The following is a 19,975-nucleotide window of genomic DNA, read 5'->3' as shown; positions in this document are numbered from 1 at the left end:
ATAAACACATTGGAAAACAGAAGACATGTCAGAGTCTCTGAAGCTGGTGTTATAGAAGGTTGAGAACTGCTTGGTGTGTGTGCTGGGTACCAAACTTGGGTCCTTTGGAATAGCAGTAAATGATTTTAACCACAGTCATCTCTCTAACCTCATTTGGTGGTATTTAAAGAAGACATGTAACAAATTTAAGGTTTAGTGCATTATTTATTTATCGATCTATTTATTATTTATTTGTTTATTATTTAGATATTTTCTTTATTTAAATTTCAAATGTTATCCCATTTCATGGTTTCCCCTCCAAAAATCCCCTATCCCTTTCCCCCTTTCCCTCCTCACCAACCGACCCACTCACTCCTGCTTCCTGGCCCTGGCATTCCCCTATACTGGGGCATAGAACCTTCACAGGACCAAGGGCCTCTTCTCCCACTCATGACCTACTAGGCTATCCTCTGCACATATGCAGCTAGAGACATGAGTCCCATCATGTGTTTTCTTTGGTTGGTGGTTTAGTCCCAGGGAGCTCTGGGGGTACTGGTTAGTTCATATTGTTGTTCCTCCCATAGGGCTGCAAACCCCTTCAGCTCCTTGGGTACTTTCTCTAGTTCCTTTATTGGGGAACCTGTGCTCAGTCCAATGGATGGCTTCTGTATTTGTCAGGCACTGGCAGAGCCTCTCAGGAGGCAGTTATATCAGGCTCCTGTCAGGAAGCTCTTGTTGGCATCCACAATAGTGTCTGAATTTGGTGGTTGTATATGGGATGGATTCCTAGGTGGGGCAGACTCTGGATGGTCATTCCTTCACTATCTGCTCCACACTTTGTCTCTGTAACTCCTTCCATGGGTATTTTATCCCCTATTCTAGGGAGGAATGAAGTAGCCACACGTTGGTCTTCCTTCTTCTTGAGTTTCTTGTGTTTTGCACGTTCTATCTTGGTATTCTAGGTTTCTGGGCTAATATCCACTTATCAGTGAGTGCATATCATGTGTGTTCTTTTGTGATTGGGTTACCTCACTTAGGATGATAACCTTCATATCCATCCGTTTGCCTAAGAATTTCATAAGTTCATTGTTTTTAACTGCTGAGTAGTACTCCATTTTGTAAATGTACCACATTTTCTGTATCCATTCCTTTGTTGAGGGACATCTGGGTTCTTTCCAGCTTCTGGCTATTATAAATAAGGCTGCTATGAACATAGTTGAGCATGTGTCCTTATTACATGTTGGAGGATCTTCCTGGTATATGCCCAGGAGTGGTATTGCTGGATCCTCTGGTAGTACTATGTCCAATTTTTCTGAGGAACCTCCAGACTTATTTCCAGAGTGTTTGTACCAGCTTGAAATCCCACCAGCAATAGAGGAGTGTTTCTCTTTCTCCACATCCTTTCCAGCATCTGCTGTCACCTGAGGTTTTGATCTTAGCCATTCTGAAGGAAGCCCTATCTTAAACATCAATAGCAACACTAACACTAGTGTCAGTATCAATAGTTACCACTTAACTTCATGTCTATGATTGTATGTGGCTACATGAACATAATAGGTACACAAGGAAGACCCCATGCTTTCTGAGACATATGTCTGATTCCCAGGCTGTATGGTCCAAGCAGAGTTTTCAGAATATAGCTCCTCCTTGCTACAGATATAGTAGGGTTTCTTGTTTCTGTTGATAGAATCCATACAGAGTTTAAGCTTTGTGAAGTTGATTGGTACTCTTAGGACCCAACCGGGTTAGCCTCTCCCTGATAACAATTCAGAATTTGAGATCAACAGACATAATAATTTAAAAGTGTAAAATACAGGTTTATTTACAGCAATGTTGCGGCAATAGCCTTCTTTGCCAATCTGAGAGCTCCTGCAAAAGTAGAAGACCAGTGATGGAGTTCTTTTTTTTTTTTTCTCTTATTTTTTTTATTACATATTTTCCTCAATTACATTTCCAATGCTATCCCAAAAGCCTCCCACACTCCCCCCCCACTCCCCTACCCACCCATTCCCATTTTTTGGCCATGGCGTTCCCCTGTACTGGGGCATATAAAGTTTGCCTGTCCAGTGGGCCTCTCTTTCCAGTGATGGACGACTAGGCCATCTTTTGATACATATGCAGCTAGAGTCAAGAGCTCCGGGGTACTGGTTAGTTCATAATGTTGCACCTACAGGGTTGCAGAGTTCTTAAAGGCACAAATCACTAATGTCTCAACTCAGGATTTTCTGCTATATGAGGAGTTATGTTTTTTGTTTTTGTTTTATTCTTTTCCCGAGCAAGCAGTGGTTAAGCGAGATTACAGAAGCAGAATGAGCATCTAGTTAATATTGTAGAATAACAATTACATAATAAGAGGAAGGGAGAATAATTTTAGGAAGCAAACCAAGTGGCTCTGAGATCAGTCTCTTCATTAGATTGCTCTCAGAACTTGGCTGTTGACAGGGCTGACTTCAGGGCCATGTTCTAGACATCCTGTGGTCAACAATCATAAGGCCAAGAATAAGATCCTGCTGACCCCAGGGTTTTTCTTTTTCCTTTCCTTTCCCTTTTCCTTTCCTTTCCCTTTTCCTTTCCTTTCCCTTCCCTTTTCTTTTCCCTTTCCCTTCCCTTTCCCTTTCCCCTCCCCCTTCCCCTTTTCCTTCCCCTTTCCCTTCCCCTTTCCCTTTCCCCTTCCCTTCCCCTTTCCCCTTCCCCTTTCCCCTTCCCCTTTCCCTTCCCCTTCCCCTTCTTCTCCCCTCCCCTTCCCCTTCTTCTCCCCTCCCCTCCCCTCCCCTCCCCTCCCCTCCCCTCCCCTCCCCTTCCCTTCCCTTCTTTTCTTTTCTTTTTCTCTCTTCCTTCATTTCTCTCTCTCTCTCTCTCTCTCTCTCTCTCTCTCTCTCTCTCATATTAGTTTGAAACTCAGTTTAAAATGGAGCTAGTTTTTAACCACTATAATAGCACCAAATGTCTCCCATCTTTTTTATTTCTTTGTTGTAATTTATATACTTCCATAGTATGGCCGTTGAGAAATGCAGCTCTCATTTACCATGGATGCCAGGGCCCATAGGCCTCCACTTCTTTACTGCAACAACTGGAACTACATCAAGCTGAGTCTAACACAACAATTTCTTCATTGCCTAAGTTGTAGATGGTCATTCTACATTCAAGCCTTTCTGTGCTAGTCAATTTCACACTGCTCCAACAGATACCTTACATACTTTAAATTAAAGTAGTCATATGCATGCATGCAAAGTCATGATGAAACCTACTATCCTGTATAATGAATATATGCCAACCGAAAAAAATAAAGGATACTTGAAATAATTAACCTATAAGCAGAATAGACTTATGCTGACCCATAGCTTTGTAACGCCAGCCCATGATTGGTTATCTCTAGTGGGATTTGTGTTGAAAGACAATACATATCACCACATGAATCTAGAGAGAATCAAACCACTTACCTCCTGATCTGGTAGTGCAAGGAAAGAGAAAGAAATTGGACCACCATCAGTCTCCTTTCAGAGCATACCGCCAATGACCTAAAAGCCTCTCCACTTTTTAAAGTATCTACCATATCCCACAAGCATCATGCTGAGTACCAATCTTTTTTTCCATATGCATATTTGGGAGACATTGCATATACCTGTTTTGTAGTTCACACTATCTCCATCGGAACCAAACTGTCTTTGTTATTTAATTTTACAATATCTGTTCTTTCCCATGAGAGAAAGAAAAGTGGGTTCATAACATTCATTTTCTTAACAGGCTTTGCTGAAGAGAGGGATTGTAGAGCTCCTCTTGACCTCAGATGATAAGGATGGAATTCAGATCGGCTCTGTCAATGGAGGTACTGATTTATAGTCATTTTTCTTAGCCAGCCAATAGAAACTAAAAAAGTACCAAAGAGAACCAGATGCACTTATGATCCTCTTTCTCATGTCAATTGAAATGAATCCCAGAGATTTGATACGATACAAAACGAGGTTCAACAGTAAAGCTAAGAGTCCAAACATCACATGTGTGATCCAACCCCCTCTTTGAACAGAGCACTGATGGAGCTCTTCATTTTGACTACATATTTTAATTTTTAAAATAATTTCCATAGGTAGGGATCTAGGCTGGTGCAGGACGTTGTTTAGATCCCTGCACATCCCATCATCATGGGTAGTCTCACAGGGAACAATAGAATGGATGTAAATGACACACAATATATGGCTACATTCTCAGTTCTGGCATCATAAATCTTAGTCTACTCAAGGTAGATACTTGGCAGATCCCAAAGAATTTAGTTGAACCCCAAAGTGATAATAGTATGGGAAATTACCAAGATATGATGTCTTAGTCAGGGTTTCTATTCCTGCACAAACATCATGACCAAGAAGCAAGTTGGGGAAGGAAAGGGTTTATTCAGCTTACACTTCCATACTGCTGTTTATCACCAAAGGAAGTCAGGACTGGAACTCAAGCAGGTCAGAAAGTAGGAGCTGATGCAGAGGCCATGGAGGGATGTTCTTTACTGGCTTGCTTCCCCTGGCTTGCTCAGCCTGCTCTCTTATAGAACCAAGACTACCAGCCCATAGATGGTCCCACCCACAAGGGGCCTTTCCCCCTTGATCACTAATTGAGAAAATGCCTTACAGTTGTATCTCATGGAGGCATTTCTTCAACTGAAGCTCCTTTCTCTGTGATAACTCCAGCTGTGTCAAGTTGACACAAAACTAGCCAGTACATATGAGCATGTGGTTGGGTCCAGAAAACATGATGAGGTGATCTTTAGTGCATATAGGTAGCTATTGTGAACTGCTTTCATTTTTTTGTGGGGCGGGGTGTATAGCTTTGATCCTATTACTATACCTTGGAAAGTTTTGAAACTGGGATCAGAAACTTTCCTTCAGTTTCTAGGCATTGTTATGTTAGCTGCCTTGCCTTGGTCCACCTATTTGTTCAAAGTGTGGTTAAATTAAAAAAGATAGTGTTCCTGCATGGATGATTTGGCAATAGTTATGGCAGTCCTTTGTGCTTTCCAAAATGGGTTACAAATAGCATCTTGTTACCACTTTTACTCATCCTGTCTCCCCCCACACCCTAAGTTTCTGATGATCTTTGTCAGAATGTTTCAGAAGTACTTCTTTCTCTACAGCATTGACAACTATCAATATGAATTCATTTACTAAGGATTCCTTTATTAAGCTTCATAAAATGCAGGTAAGATTTTAAGCAACAGAGTTTTATCTGTCTTTTCTCAAGATCTCGTTATCTATGAAACTGATGTTAAAGAACACAGGAAGTATAATACAGATATAACCATTTTACCCTGAACCTTGGTGGGGTTCAAAGCCACTTGGTGAGAAATGGGTGTATTTTTGTTTTTTTTTAGATATTTTCTTCATTTAAATTTCTTCATTTAAATTTCAAAAGTCCCCAATACCCTCCCCCTGCCTTGCTCCCCTACCCACTCACTCCCACTTTTTGGCCCTGGCGTTCCCCCGTACTGGGGCATATAAAGTTTGCAAGACCAAGGGGCCTCTCTTCCCAATGATGGCTGACTAGGCCATCTTCTGTTACATATGCAGCTAGAGACACGAGCTCTGGGAGTACTGATTAGTTCATATTATTGTTCCACCTATAGGTTTGCAGACCCCTTTAGCTCCTTGGGTACTTTCTCTAGCTCCTCCATTGGGGGCCCTATGTTCCATCCTATAGATAACTGTGAGCATCCACTTCTGTATTTGCCAGGCACTGGCATAACCTCACAAGAGGCAGGTATATAAGGGTCCTGTCAGCAAAATCTTGTTGGCTATGCAATAGTGTCTGGGTTTGGTGACTGATTATGGGATGGACCCCCAGGTGAGGCAGTCACTGGATAGTCCATCCTTTCGTCTTAGCTCAAAATTTGTCTTTGTAACTCCTTTCATGGGTATTTTATTCCCTATTCTAGGGAGGAATGAAGTATTCACGTGTTGGTCTTCCTTCTTCTTGAGTTTCTTGTGTTTTGCAAATTGTATCTTGGGTATTCTAGATTTCTGTGCTAATATCCACTTATCAGTGAGTGTATACGTGACTTCTTTTGTGATTGGGTTACCTCACTCAGGATGATATCCTCCAGATATGCCTAAGAATTTCATAAATTCATTGTTTTTAATAGCTGAGTAGTACTCCATTGTGTAAATGTACCACATTTTCTGTATCCATTCTTCTGTTGAGGGGCATCTGGATTCTTTCCAGCTTCTGGTTATTATAAATAAGGCTCCTATGAACATAGTGGAACAAGTCTCCTTATTACTAGTTGGAACATCTTCTGCCTGTATGCCCAGCAGAGGTATTGCTGGATCTGCTGGTAGTACTATGTCCAGTTTTCTGAGGAAACTCCAGATGGATTTCCAGAGTGATTGTACAAGCTCGAAATCCCACCAACAATGGAGGAGTGTTCCTCTTTCTCCACATCCTCGCCAGCACCTGCTGTCACCTGAATTTTTGATCCTAGCCATTCTGACTGGTGTGAGGTGGAATCTCAGGGTTGTTATGATTTGCATTTCCTGATGATTAAGGATGTTAAACATTTTTTTCAAGTGCTTCTCAGCCCCGTCGGTATTCCTCAGTTGAGAATTCTTTGTTTAGCTCTGTACCCCATTTTTAATAGGGTTATTTGAATCTCTGGAGTTTAGCTTCTTGAGCTCTTTGTATATATTGGATATTAGACCCCTATCAGATTTAGGATTGGTAAAGATCCTTTCCCAATCTGTTGGCATTCTCATCTTATCTATAGTATATTTTGCCCTAAAGAAGCGTTGCAATTTTATGAGGTCCCATTTGTCAGTTCTTGCTCTTACAGCATAGGCCATTGCTGTTCTGTTTAGGAATTTTTCCCCTGTGCCCATTATCTTCGAGGCTTTTCCCTAGTTTCTCTTCTATAAATTGCAGTGTCTCTGGTTTTATGTGGAGGTCTTTGATCCACTTAGACTTGAGCTTTGTACAAGGAGATAAGAATGGATCAATTCGCATTCTTCTACATGATAACTGCCAGTTGTGCCAGCACCATTTGTTGAAAATGCTGTCTTTTTTCCACTGGATGGTTTTAGCTCTCTTGTCAAAGATCAAGTAACCATAGGTGTGTGCGTTCATTTCTGGGTCTTCAATTCTATTCCGTTGATCTACCTGTCTGTCCTTGTACCATTACTATGCAGTTTTTTTTTTTTTTATCACAATTGCTCTGTAGTACAGCTTGAGGTCAGGCATGGTGATTCCCCTAGAGGTTCTTTTATTGTTGAGAATAGTTTTGGCAATACTAGGTTATTTGTTATTTCAAATGAATTTGCAAATTGCCCTTTATAACTCTTTGAAGAATTGAGTTGGAATTTTGATGGGGATTGCATTGGATCTGTAGATTGCTTTTGGCAAGATAGCCATTTTTACTATATTAATCCTGCCAATCCATGAGCATGGGAGATCTTTCCATCTTCTGAGATCTTCATCAATTTCTTTCTTCAGAGACTTGAAGTTCTTATCATACAGATCTCTCACTTTCTTAGTTAGAGTCACACCACGGTATTTTATATTTTTTGTGACTATTGTGAAGGGTGTTGTTTCCCTAATTTCTTTCTCATCCTGTTTATCCTTTGTTTAGAGAAAGGCCACAGATTTGTTTGAGTTAATTTTATATCCAGCTACTGCACTGAAGCTGTTTATCAGGTTTAGTAATTCTCTGGTGGAATTTTTAGGGTCAATAATATATACTATCATATCACCTGCAAATAGTGATATTTTGACTTCTTCCTTTCCAATTTGTATCCCCTTGATCTCCTTTTGGTGTCAAATTGCTCTGGCTAGGACTTCAAGTAAAATGTTGAATAGGCAGGGAGAAAGTGTGCAGCCTCGTCTAGTCCCTGATTTTAGTGGGATTGCTTCCAGCTTCTTTCCATTTACTTTGATGTTGGCTACTGGTTTGCTGTAGATTGCTTTTATTATGTTTAGGTATGGGCCTTGAATTCCTGATCTTTCCATGACTTTTATCATAAAAGGGTGTTGAATTTTGTCAAATGCTTTCTCAGCATCTAAGGATATGATTATGTGGTTTTTGTCTTTGAGTTATTTAGTGGATTATGTTGATGAATTTCCGTATATTAAACCATACCTGCATCACTGGGATGAAGCCTACTTGGTCATGAGGGATGAACGTTTTGATGTGTTCTTGGATTCGGTTTGTGAGAATTTTATTGAGTATTTTTATAGATATTCATAAGGGAAATTGGTCTGAAGTTCTCTTTCTTTGTTGGATCTTTGTGTGGTTTAGCTATCAGAGTAATTGTGGCTTCATAGAATGAATTGGGTAGAGTACCTTCTGTTTCTATTTTGTGGAATAGTTTGAGGAGAATTGGAATTAAGTCTTCTTTGAAGATCTGATAGAACTCTGTACTAAACCCATCTGGTCCTGGGCTGTTTTTGTTTGGGAGACTATTAATGACTGATTTGATTTCTTTATGGAATATGAGACTGCTTAGATCATTAATCTGATCCTGATTTAACTTTGGTACTTGGTATCTGTCTAGGAAGTTGTCCGTTTCATCCAGTTTTTCCAGTTTTGTTGAGTATAGCCTTTTGTAGTAGGATCTGATAATGGTTTGGATTTCCTCAGGTTCTGTTGTTACGTCTCTTTTTTCATTTCTGATTTTGTTAATTAGGATGCTGTTCCTGTGCCCTCTAGTTAGTCTGGCTAAGGATTTATCTATCTTGTTGATTTTCTCAAAGAACCAGGTCCTGGTTTGGTTGATTCTTTGAATAGTTCTTTTTGTTTCCACTTGGTTGATTTCAGCCCTAAGTTTGATTATTTCCTGCTGTCTACTCCTCTTGTGTGAATTTGTTTCCTTTCTTTCTAGAGCTTCTATATGTGCTATCACACTGCTAGTGCATTCTGTCTCTAGTTTCTTTTTGGATGCACTCAGGGCTATGAATTTTCCTCTTAGGACTGTTTTCATTGTGTCCCATAAGTTTGGGTATGTTGTGGCTTCATTTTCATTAAACTCTAAAAAGTCTTTGATTTCTTTCTTTATTTCTTCCTTGACCAAGGTGTCATTGAGTAGAGTGTTGTTCAGTTTCCACGTGAATGTTGGCTTTTTATTATTTATGTTGTTATTGAAGATCAGCCTTAGTCCGTTGTGATCTGATAGGATGCATGGGATAATTTCAATATTTTTGTATCTGTTGAAGCCGGTTTTGTGACATGGTTAGTTTTGGAGGTGGTACCATGAGGTGTTGAGAAGAAGGTATATCCTTTTGTATTAGGATAAAATGTTTTGTAGATATCTGTTAAATCCATTTGTTTCATAACTTCTGATAGTGTCCATGTGTCTCTATTTAGTTTCTGTTTCCAGGATCTGTCCATTGGTGAGAGTGGGGTGTTGAAGTCTCCCACTATTATTGTGTGAGGTACAATGTGTGCTTTGAGCTTTACTAAAGTTTCTTTAATGAATGTGGCTGCATTTGCATTTGGAGCATAACTATTTAGAATTGAGTGTTCATCTTGTTAGATTTTACCTTTGATTAGTATGAAGTGCCCCTCCTTGTGTTTTTGATAACTTTGAGTTGGAAGTCAATTTTATTTGATATTAGAATGGCTACTCCAGCTTGTTTCTTTGGACCATTTGCTTGGAAAATTGTTTTCCAGCCTTTTACTCTGAGGTAGTGTCTGTCTTTGTCTCTAAGGTGGGTTTCCTGTATGCAGCAACATGTTGGGTCCTGTTTGTGTAGCCAGTCTATTAGTCTATGTCTTTTTATTGGGGAATTGAGCCTATCGAAGTTAAGAGAAATCAAAAAAGAAGTAATTGTTGCTTCCTGTCATTTTTGTTGTTAAAGTTGCGATTCTGTTCTTGCGGCTGTCTTCTTATAGTTTTGTTGAAGGATTACTTTCTTTTTTTTTTCCCTAAGTTGCAGTTTCCATCTTTGTGTTGGTGTTTTCCCTTTATTATCCATTGAAGGGCTGGATTCGTGGAAAGATATTGTGTGAATTTTTTTTTTTTATGGAATACTTTGGTTTCTCCATCTATGATAATTGAGAGTTTTGCTGGGTATAGTAGCCTGGGCTGGCATTTGTGTTCTCTTAGTGTCTGTATAACATCTGTCCAGGATCTTCTGGCTTTCATAGTCTCTGGTGAGAAGTCTGGAGTAATTCTAATAGGCCTGCCTTTATATGTTACTTGACCCTGAGGGAAACTCTTACTGCTTTTAATATTCTGTCTTTACTTAGTGCATTTGTTGTTCTGATTATTATGTGTTGGGAGGAATTTCTTTTCTGGTTCAGTCAATTTGGAGTTTTGTAGGCTTCTTGTATGTTCATGGGCATCTCTTTCTTTATGTTTGGGAAGTTTTCTTCTATAATTTTGTTGAAGATATTTGCTGGCTCTTTAAGTTGAAAATCTTCATTCTCATCTATTCCTATTATTCGTAGGTTTGGTCTTCTCATTGTGTCCTGGATTTCCTGGATGTTTTGAGTTAGGATCTTTTTGTATTTTGCATTTTCTTTGATTGTTGTGTCCATGTTCCCTATGGAATATTCTGCACCTGAGATTCTCTCCTCCATCTCTTGTATTCTGTTGCTGATGCTGACATCTATGGTTCCTGATTTCTTTCCTAGGGTTTATATCTCCAGAGTTGTCTCCATTTTGGTTTTCTTTATTGTTTCTACTTCCATTTTTAGATCTTGGATGCTTTGTTCAATTCCATCCCCTGTTTGGTTGTGATTTCCTGTAATTCTTTAAGGGATTTTTGTGTTTCTTCTACCAATTTAGCAGTGTTTGCCTGTAGTTCTTTAAGGGCTTCTACCTGGTTAGCAGTGTTCTTCTGTAATTCCTTGAGGGATTTTTGTGCTTCATATATAAGGGCTTCTACCTGTTTAGCAGTGTTCTTCTGTATTTTTTTAAGTGAGTTATTAATGCCCTTCTTAAAATCTTTTACCACCATCATGAGATATGATTTTAAATCCGCATCTTTCTTTTCGGGTGTGTTGGGGCATCTAGGACTTGCTGTGGTGGGCGTACTGGGTTCTGATGATGTCCAGTGTTCTTGGTTTCTGTAAGATTCTTACATTTGCCTTTCGCCATCTGGTAATCTCTGGTGTTAATGTTCAAGGTGTCTCTGGCTGGAACTTGATCCTCCTGTGATTCTGTTAGCCTCTGTCAGCACTCCTGGGAGTCCAATTCTCACCTGAAGTCCTGTGGTCAGAGCATCTGCAGGCAAGCTCTCCTCTTGCAGGGCAGGTGTCCAGAAGTCTGGAGCTGATCTACCTCCTGAGTCCTGGGGTCAGAATCCTCCCTGTAGGCCGACTCTCCTCTGGCCAGGAAGGTGCCCAGGGGTCTGGGTCTCAGCTCTGATTCCTGGCTGAGGATGAAGGCCTGACAGGACCCTTTTCAAGAAGCTCTGTTGCTTCTGTCACCCACGTGCTCTCAGGTGATCTCAGGTTCCTGGGTGTGCTAGGGGTTCTACAGTATGGAGAGTCCTCTGGAGCCCCAGAAGCCCTTGGCTGGGTTCACGTAGAAGATGGCTAGGCTGACCCCATCCTGAATGGATCCCAGTCTCTGGTCAGGTGGGGCTCCTCCATCCCTGCCCCCGGTGACACAAGACCCTCCTTGACTCTCTGGAGCTGATGTTGTGCTCCACCCACCCGTGATCCCAAGGTCCTGTGGTGTGGAGAGTACTCTGGAGCCCCTAGCAGTCTCTGCTGGGTTTAGAAGGAAGATGAAATGGGTGTATTTAAAACCATTCTCAAAGAATGTAGACTTTTCTGTCTCAGACCTTCAGTTTGGAGAAGCAACTGTTGCTGTGATGTAACACTATGACCAAGGCAACGTGGGGAGAAAAGTATTTACTTCAGCTCACACTTTCAGGTGACAGTCCATCACTTAGGGAAGTCAAGGCAAGAACTCAAAGCAAGAATCTGGAGGCAGAAACTGATGCAGAGATCATGGAAGGATGCTGCTTGTTGGCTTGTTCCCGTGGCTCGCTCAGCTTGTTTTCTTAGAGAACCTAGGACCACCAAGGGTTGGCACCACTTACAATGGTCTGGGCCCTCCGCTACCAATAACTAATTAAGAAAATGCCTTAAAACTGGATCTCATGGAGTCATTCTCTGAACTGAAGTTTTTCTCTTTTTAGATAACTCTAGCTTGTGTCAAGTTGATGTAAGACTAGACACCATATAAGGTTAGATATGTGTTAAAAGCTTTTGTGAAATACTAGGTAGAAAATTCTGCAGTAGGTGGAATCTTAATGTATGTCTCTCCTCTTTCTTTGAAAGTGGTATTGGGAGGAACTTTTTATTCTGAATATGGTCCCTTTCACTTTGCTCTGAAAATCAAAGTTGATCAGGACCTCCCATGGGTAGGATCCTCCATTTTTCACTTTAAATAAAAAAGTGTTCATTTCTCCCTCTCTCTCGCTCTCTTTTCTTTTCTTTTCTTTTCTTTTCTTTCTTTTTTTTTTTTTTTTCTGAGACAGGGTTTCTTTGTATAGCCCTGGCTGTCCTGGAACTCACTCTGTAGACCAGGCTGGCCTCGAACTCAGAATTTCGCCTGCCTCTGCCTCCCGAGTGCTGGGATTAAAGGTGTGCGCCACCACGCCTGGCTCAGCATCTTTTCTTGTGGGTGAAATGGCCCATTTTTTTGGATGAGAAAACCCACAGAGTGCAGACTAATCAGAAGAGTTCAGTATCTGAATTAATTGCTATGCATCCTCTTTAATCCCAGCTTCTTCTGGTAACTTAACAAGTGGAACAACTATGGTAGAGACTAGAAAGTCTTTTTCTTTTATACACAACTTTAAAATGACTTAGGTCTGCTTTGAGGTGTTACACTCATCCAGAGCTGAACCATAAGTAAAGCTTAGTGGCTATTTTGAAAAGATTAGCCAGTGTCTTTTTCTTTAACTAAAGTTTTATTTATCTTTATTTTACATTTGACTATTTTATTGTTGCAGTGAACTATTTATGTGTGGTGGTCCCAGAGACCAGATTAGGGTGGTAGATCTGTAGGAACTGGAATAGTTGTGGGATGCCATGTGGGTGCTAAGAAAAAAACAAAACAAAACAAAACCCTAGTCCTCTGCAAGAGCAGGCAGTGCTTTTAACTGTGGAGCCATCTCTCCAGCCCCATTAGTGCCTTATTAAGCAGATGGTTCATCTTCTCCATTGCTCCTAAACATAGTCTGTACAAACCGTGTTTGATGGAATGGACAGCACTGAGAATCAGGATGCCCGTGATGAGTATAATCTTCAGGTCATTTAGAAATCTTTACTCACCATTTACGCAACTTCAGAAACAAAGGACTGCTCTTTACTACCTTGAGTAGAGCTTGGCGCTTCAAACTTGAAAGGAGTTTTCTTGAGCAATATTTAGTTATCATGGCTGTATCCTCAGTTCTAGAAGGCTATCCCACCAGCCTGAAACCTGGCCTTTCCCCATTCATTTGTTGTCAACCAGTATCTTCTCTTTCCTTTCAACTTTATTGATACCTGATAGGAAAGAAGCCCCACAGCAGTCTTTGAGACTTCCCAAGTCTTCAGCTAAAATCTCCCCAAAGATAGCACAGGTCGTTTCATATAATATTTTATGTATGTATGTATGTATGTATGTATGTATGTATGAATGTATGTATTTAATATGTAGACATATTTGTTTTTATTTTTATTTGTTATTTTATTTATTTACATTTCAAATGTTGTCCTCCTTCCTGGTTTCCCTTCTGCAGATCATCTATCCCATTCCCCCCCCACCCCCGCCTCTATGTGGGTGCTCCTCCACACACCCACCCACTCCTACCTCACCGTTCTAGCATTTCCCTATGCTGGGGCATTGAGCCTCCACAGGACCAGGGACCTCCCCTTCCATTGATGCAAGATAAGGCAAACCTCTGCTACATATGCAGCTGGAGCCATGGGTCCCTCCATGTGTACTCTTTGATTAGTGGTTTAGTCCCTGGGAACTCTGGGAGGTCTGGTTAGTTAATACTGTCATTCTTCCTTTGGGGTTGCAAATCCCTTCAGTTCCTTCAGTCCTTTCCCTAACTCCTCCATTGGGGTCCCCATGCTCAGTCTGATGGTTGACTGAAAGCCTGGGCTGGAGAGATGGCTCAGCCCTTAAAGGCTATGCTCACAACCAAAAAATATAATATTTTTATTAATTATTGGAAAGTTTCTGGCATGAATACAATGTATTTGATGAACTTTGCCTCTCTCACTCCTACCCTCAACTCCTCTCAGGTCTACTCCCAGCTCACCTGCTCCTAACTTTATGTCTTTTTTTTTAAAAAAAATAAACTATGGAGTCCAATTTGTGCAGCTCATATACTCAGTGATGGGTAGTTGGGCCATTGCTGGTGATTGGTTAACCTTCCAGGGGCTACACTCTTAAAGAAACAGGACTCTCTCTCTTTTTCAGTAGTCATCATCAGTAAACCTCTCAGCTGAGGACTCTCGGCCCCCGTGCCCTCTATGTTGGATTATCAGCTGGCTTGCTCATGTACAGGTCTTGTGCAGGTAAACAAGCAAAACTTTTGAAACTCTGAAATGATATATCATAGGAGAAAGAGGCTTTTGATGTTGTATTCTTGTATTCAAAAGCAAATAACAGTCTTTATCTTCAAGTAAAAACAAATAAAACACCAAAACTAGAATAAAAAAAATAAAAATGCCCCTTCAAACAAACAAAACCCAAACTAAATAAAACTCAAACCAGCTCATCAAATACACCCACAAACCAAACCAACCAACCAACCAACCAACCAACCAACCAAATCTCTGAACAATCCTGAAGGACCAAAATTGAAAACCATCCATTATTTCCCAGAATAACAGTCATTGAAAGTTTGACATGGTGAAATGAACATATTATACTGCATATTTATAGCTCCCAGTGTTAGTGGGAACTATTGTCCAAGTATAACTCCAGTTAGTGACTGTGTAGCTTCAAGTATTTTCAGCTGGTACTGTCACTGCACCATACATCCTAGGAAACAAGTAAGAAGAAAAAGGCAAACAGCGAATTAAAACACAGGTAGTTTTCAGAGAAATACATTTTCCTGAAACTCGCCACCCTCTGGTTTCTAGCTTGTACTAACAGTGCAACCCCAAACATCTAGAACTGCTGCACAAATCTCATACAATGGAAATGACTTACTTTGTGCCAGCTCACACTGCAGAGTGACCTAAGCAAGATCAGGTGGTGGTTTAAACCTCAAACATGGAAGTAAAGAGCCCCAGTGTGGTTGTACCCAGGCTAGAACTCATCAACTCCTAAGGAAAGCCTGACAGCCAAATGAATGGAGTACTTTAAAAACAACATAAACAAATAAATATTTTTAACAAAATGAAACAGATGTGGAGCTAGCAAACAGCTAAGGTTCAAGCTAGAGCCCCCTGGCTGTCAAAAGCCAAAACCCTCTTCCTTCTACCAATGAGTTATTTATTGACAACCAAAGCTAAGAGCTAGAAAGAAATGAGAATCCTGGGACATAATGTGTCTTCCAGGAGCTGCTAGGATATCCCAGAATTTCAGCCACAAGGCTATCTGTGAGCAGTTGGATCTCTTTTTCTCTAATGGTTTCTGGTCCCTTGGTGGGAGTGGACAGGAGCCATCCTGCTTTGAGTCCTTTTTCTTGGTTGGCTCCATCAAAACATTACCAGAGAGTGAGGATTTTACTGCCCCATGCTCTACTGGAGAACTAGGAGATGGAGAAGAGCAAAAGAAATGTGTTGGTTCAGCCTTTGGCTTGAAAATGGAACACTTCCTTCAGATCCCTGTCTTCAGGGAGACATGCTAGGCAGCATGGGGTTTTATGGAGCAGAGGGTAGAGCATTTGTGGCCAGGTAGAGCCCTTTTCAGAGTGCAGTCTCCTGTCATCTTTCCTTTGAAAGTCAGTCTGGGCAGGGCTTTTCTCCTGAAGGCAACGACTCATTTTCTTCAAAGTCACAGCTGAACCTGACCTAGAGGTCAGTGAATGGGCCACTGAAAGACCTCGAGAAAGACTGGAGAAGAAGTTAGTAAGTACCTGGATCCTTCTACTCTGTTAACATCACATACCTCAAGAGATCAGAAAGGAAGCTCAGCCATGCTTCCTGACAAAATCCCATTTGGATTGCTTTCTTTTTTCCTCATATAGCCTCTGTACATTAGTTAATAAGCAACTTGAGGAAGGACATTAATTTTTTTTTTTTTTTGGTCATTGTTGTTGGTTTTGTTTTCTTATGGAGTCAGACGGCTCACTCCTGGCTTGCTTGGCCTCACATACTTTGGCAGAACATCAGACCAGATACAGAAAGTGAGATAGGATGGAGACAAGGGAAAAACACTCCAAAGTGCCCTCCCAAAGTGACTTCCATCTCTTAGCTAGGTGTGCCCACCTCCAAAGGTTTCCAGAAACGACCAGAGCAGTGCTTTCACATGGAGCACATGAACATGTTGGGGGCCATTTCATATCCAAACTTTGGGAGTACTAACATTTGCTAAGCACTTGTGTGCCAGACACTGTACTGGGTGTTTATTATTGCACAACTCTCCCAGGGCAATGTGGGAGGTCCTGTTGCTGACTCCACTTTATAAGGAGATCAGGACATGAAGGGATGTAGAAATTCATGCGCAGAGATGGGATTTGATAGTTACACACGAGTGCTGCTGATTCAACTAGGTTCAATTGGAGATCACTCAGCAATTATCACTGAGTCAAAAGCCACATGCAAGTGCTGCTATTGCTCAAGCGAATGAAGACACCTGGGACAGGGCTGTAGGCAGTAACAGTCCATGGTGTCTCTGTCAGATGCCACCTGCACCTTCTCTCAAGCATTCCAGTAAGATGTGGTCATGATCCTTCTTGTTTATTTTAATTTTAGTTTATATGAAGAAAAGCATATGGGACCTCTCCCCCCAGCTAATTATCTTCTTGACATCTTTCTCCACCAATTTTAAAAATTAGATAAATATCTGCCTTGAGATTTTCTGAAAAAATAGTTTTTGTTCCCTGCATCTCTGAATTGAATTTATTTTTATTTACCTACATTTTTTTCCTGGTTAAAACCTATACATTATTTGTGTTGATTATTATCTCTTCATATAAATCCTTGTTAGTATCAATTTTCCTATATCTACATCATACTAATTTTGGTATATTATATTTCCATTGAATCCAAAACATTCTAAAATGTCTCTTGAAACTTTTCTATATTCCATGTTTAAAATATGTTGTTAGAATTCCGAATTTTTAGGGATTTTCCAACCATTCCTAATTTTCATTTTACATTTAATGTGTATATATTTTGTGTGTGTGTGTGTGTGTGTGTGTGTGTGTGTGTGTGTGTGTGAGAGAGAGAGAGAGAGAGAGAGAGAGAGAGAGAGAGAGAGAGAGAATTGGTATGCAGACAAAATTTTAACACATTTTGCTCAAGCTCGTGACAAAGTATGTGTGGTCAAGGGTTTAGGCAACCATGAGATACATTTTAAAAGGAATGCCCATATTTTAGGTAAAAATGAGTTCTGGAGAGTTGGGAAATATATGATTTTGATTTATTTTTGCATACTCTGTGCTAATGAGTCATTGGTGATCACAGCCATCACACAGTGTAAGGGTTAGGATTGTGGCTGCAGGAACTAGACACTCACTAGTTCAAATCCCAGCTAAAGCACTTTCGGGCTGAGCTAAGTTGTACAGTAGCCTATGTTTGTAGTAACTTACACCTTTCTATTTGTGCAGTGGGAGTGGTAGTTTATCACTGTGGGTCTGTTAAATAGCTCTACTTAAATAAAATTCTTTACTCCGTGCCTCATAATAGTAAAAGTTCAATAACTACTAATCATTTCAATGTGTTCATAATTATTTTATTACCATAAAGGCATAATTCATAAATATGTAAAACTTTAAGATCTTTACATAATTTATTAGCAAAAGTTACAAAATAAGTACTGCTAGAAATAACAATTATACGAATATGAGAGTTTGTATCCAAACAGGAGAATCTCTGAGTTGGGCAAAAGGTGGAAAACATTGCTGGCGATCTCCCTCATGGGAGCCTTTTGTTTGGCTCTATTTTCCTTTGTTACACTGAATGTTTGACTTGCTTTGTTTATAGAGTGATAAGCCCATTATGATTATGGAATACTGGACTGGCTGGTATGACTCGTGGGGGAGTAAACACATTGAGAAAAGTGCAGAAGGTAAGTGAACCATTGGTTTTGACTCTGTCAGGAAGGCCCTATGCCCTAGATCATTCACATCGCTCTCTGCTTATTGACATTCCTGTGCAGACATGAACATCCATCTAACCTGTGCTAATTACAAGCACTGACCATGCTCATGTGCACACACAGTATGACACCTACCCTACAGCAATCTTACAATTAAACAAAACAAACAGATTGCTAGAAATTAAAACATCACTGTCCAGTCCGTGTTTCTCAGGCTGTGTGCTGCAGGGAAACAGGTGCAGTCAGAGAGCCAGGATAGGAAATGGTTCTTCTCAGCGAGTTTGACATTCCTACAAATGCTTCGGGAGCATTCGCATGATGTCATACTCATCCCTAGGAAAGATGCCTCTATAGCATTGTCAACAAAATGGTGGTGGTTACTAGGAGCCCACAAGCAGTGAGAGATGGGAACTTGGATCTTGGGCTCTGAGAACAGGACTTTAATCTCAAGGCTTCAGCAGTGAGGAGCTTTGTGACTTGAGGCAGATTTCTTTTACTTCTGAGTCAAAACGTCTGTCCCCCCTCCAAATGGAGATTATTTAACTTAGATACTCACCAGTAGATGAATGGCTAAAAAGAATGTGGTAACTATGCACAATGGAGTATTATTCAACCCTACAAGAAGGAAATCCTGTCATCTGTGGCAACAGTCTTGGAACTGGAGTTCTTTGTGTTAAGTGAGGTCACCCAGATAAAGGATGACAAGTTTGATCTCTCCTGCATTTATGGAAATTAAAAATAAAAGAGCAGAGTAGAATAGTAGTTATCAGAGACTGAGAAGGATGGAGAGAAGAGAAAGAAGTCCAGTGAGGGACCCCGAAATGCAGCCAGAAGGGAGACATTAGGGGGTGCTTTCTGTTGCTTAGTGAGGCAAATACTTGTTAAAACAATCTGTGAGACATTCACAATGGCTAAGAAAAGTGACTGTAAAGACCCAGCCTAAAATGATCAGTGGTTAATCATACAGACACACTCCTTATCCCGGTTTGGTTATTGTGCTTTGTACACAGGTATCAAATTACCATGAAGTCACCACCCATAAAAGCATCCAAAGACTACATCTCAGTAATATATGATATAAAAAAATCCCTTCTTCAAAAGTGAAGCGTGGGGGAAGTCTAGGATTGTTGAAAAGTTTAATGCTGCCCCTCAGAACAATGTCTGGCAGTTTCCATTCACTTAGCAAAAGTCTGTTGCCATGAAGCTATTTTGTTGCAGCTATACGAAAAGCTCACTTGTCCTGAAATGGGAGAATTGCCTAAGTATTGGTGTCTGAGAAACAAGCACTGTTTATCTTTGGACTGTAGACATGCAAAGGGAGGAAAGCCTGACTGCCACACCATTAAAGATCTTAAAAGAACAATATCAGCATCACCCCAAACCTGGTCACCAAGCCACAGATCTGTGATCTCTTGTGTCTGGGGCACAGTGTCTTGAATATTATGCACAGTTTTCATCAGTTAATTAACTCCTCATTCCCATGATGGTGTGAGAATTAAAGCCTTCATTTATTGGTAGCAGAGCAGAAGCCCAGAGAGAAAATAAGCCATATGTGGACGTACAAACAGTAAAGAGTACAGTCAAAGCTGAGGCCCATGCTGGACTGCCGTCTTCCAGTTTCCATGACAATCAGAGGGAAGAGGAGTTCATTGTTAAATATGCTCTAAAAATGGAAGTTTCTGTGACCAAAGATTCTAACTACCACAGGCACAGTACAGTAATGCAGTGCTTTTAACTCAACACTTTTTACAAACATGGTCCTGGGAAGGTAGGAATGAGTGCATACTCACGATTTGTAA

General features: G+C 40.6%; 1 protein-coding gene across 6 annotated transcripts in view; it reads left to right on the top strand.

Annotated features, from left to right (window-relative positions):
• Positions 1-19,975, top strand: part of Glb1l3 (galactosidase, beta 1 like 3) — a 44,147-nt gene that overhangs the window by 12,693 nt on the left and 11,479 nt on the right. For 3 of the 6 annotated variants that reach the window (NM_001113323.1, XM_006510593.4, XM_006510591.4), the window contains 3 exons: positions 3,724-3,805; positions 5,099-5,163; positions 18,062-18,146. In NM_001113323.1, coding sequence (NP_001106794.1) covers positions 3,724-3,805; positions 5,099-5,163; positions 18,062-18,146 — 232 coding nt within the window. Of the gene's footprint in view, positions 1-3,723; positions 3,806-5,098; positions 5,164-14,419; positions 14,480-18,061; positions 18,147-19,863; positions 19,945-19,975 lie in introns of those variants that run through there. The other 3 variants (XM_017313588.2, XM_006510595.3, XM_006510594.4) reach the window with 3 other exon arrangements.

The sequence above is a fragment of the Mus musculus genome, chromosome 9, assembly GCF_000001635.26.
Source record: "Mus musculus strain C57BL/6J chromosome 9, GRCm38.p6 C57BL/6J".
NCBI classification, from domain to species: domain Eukaryota; kingdom Metazoa; phylum Chordata; class Mammalia; order Rodentia; family Muridae; genus Mus; species Mus musculus.
The sequence above is the reverse complement of the archived record's forward strand: the minus strand, read 5'-3'. Positions and strand labels throughout refer to the sequence as shown.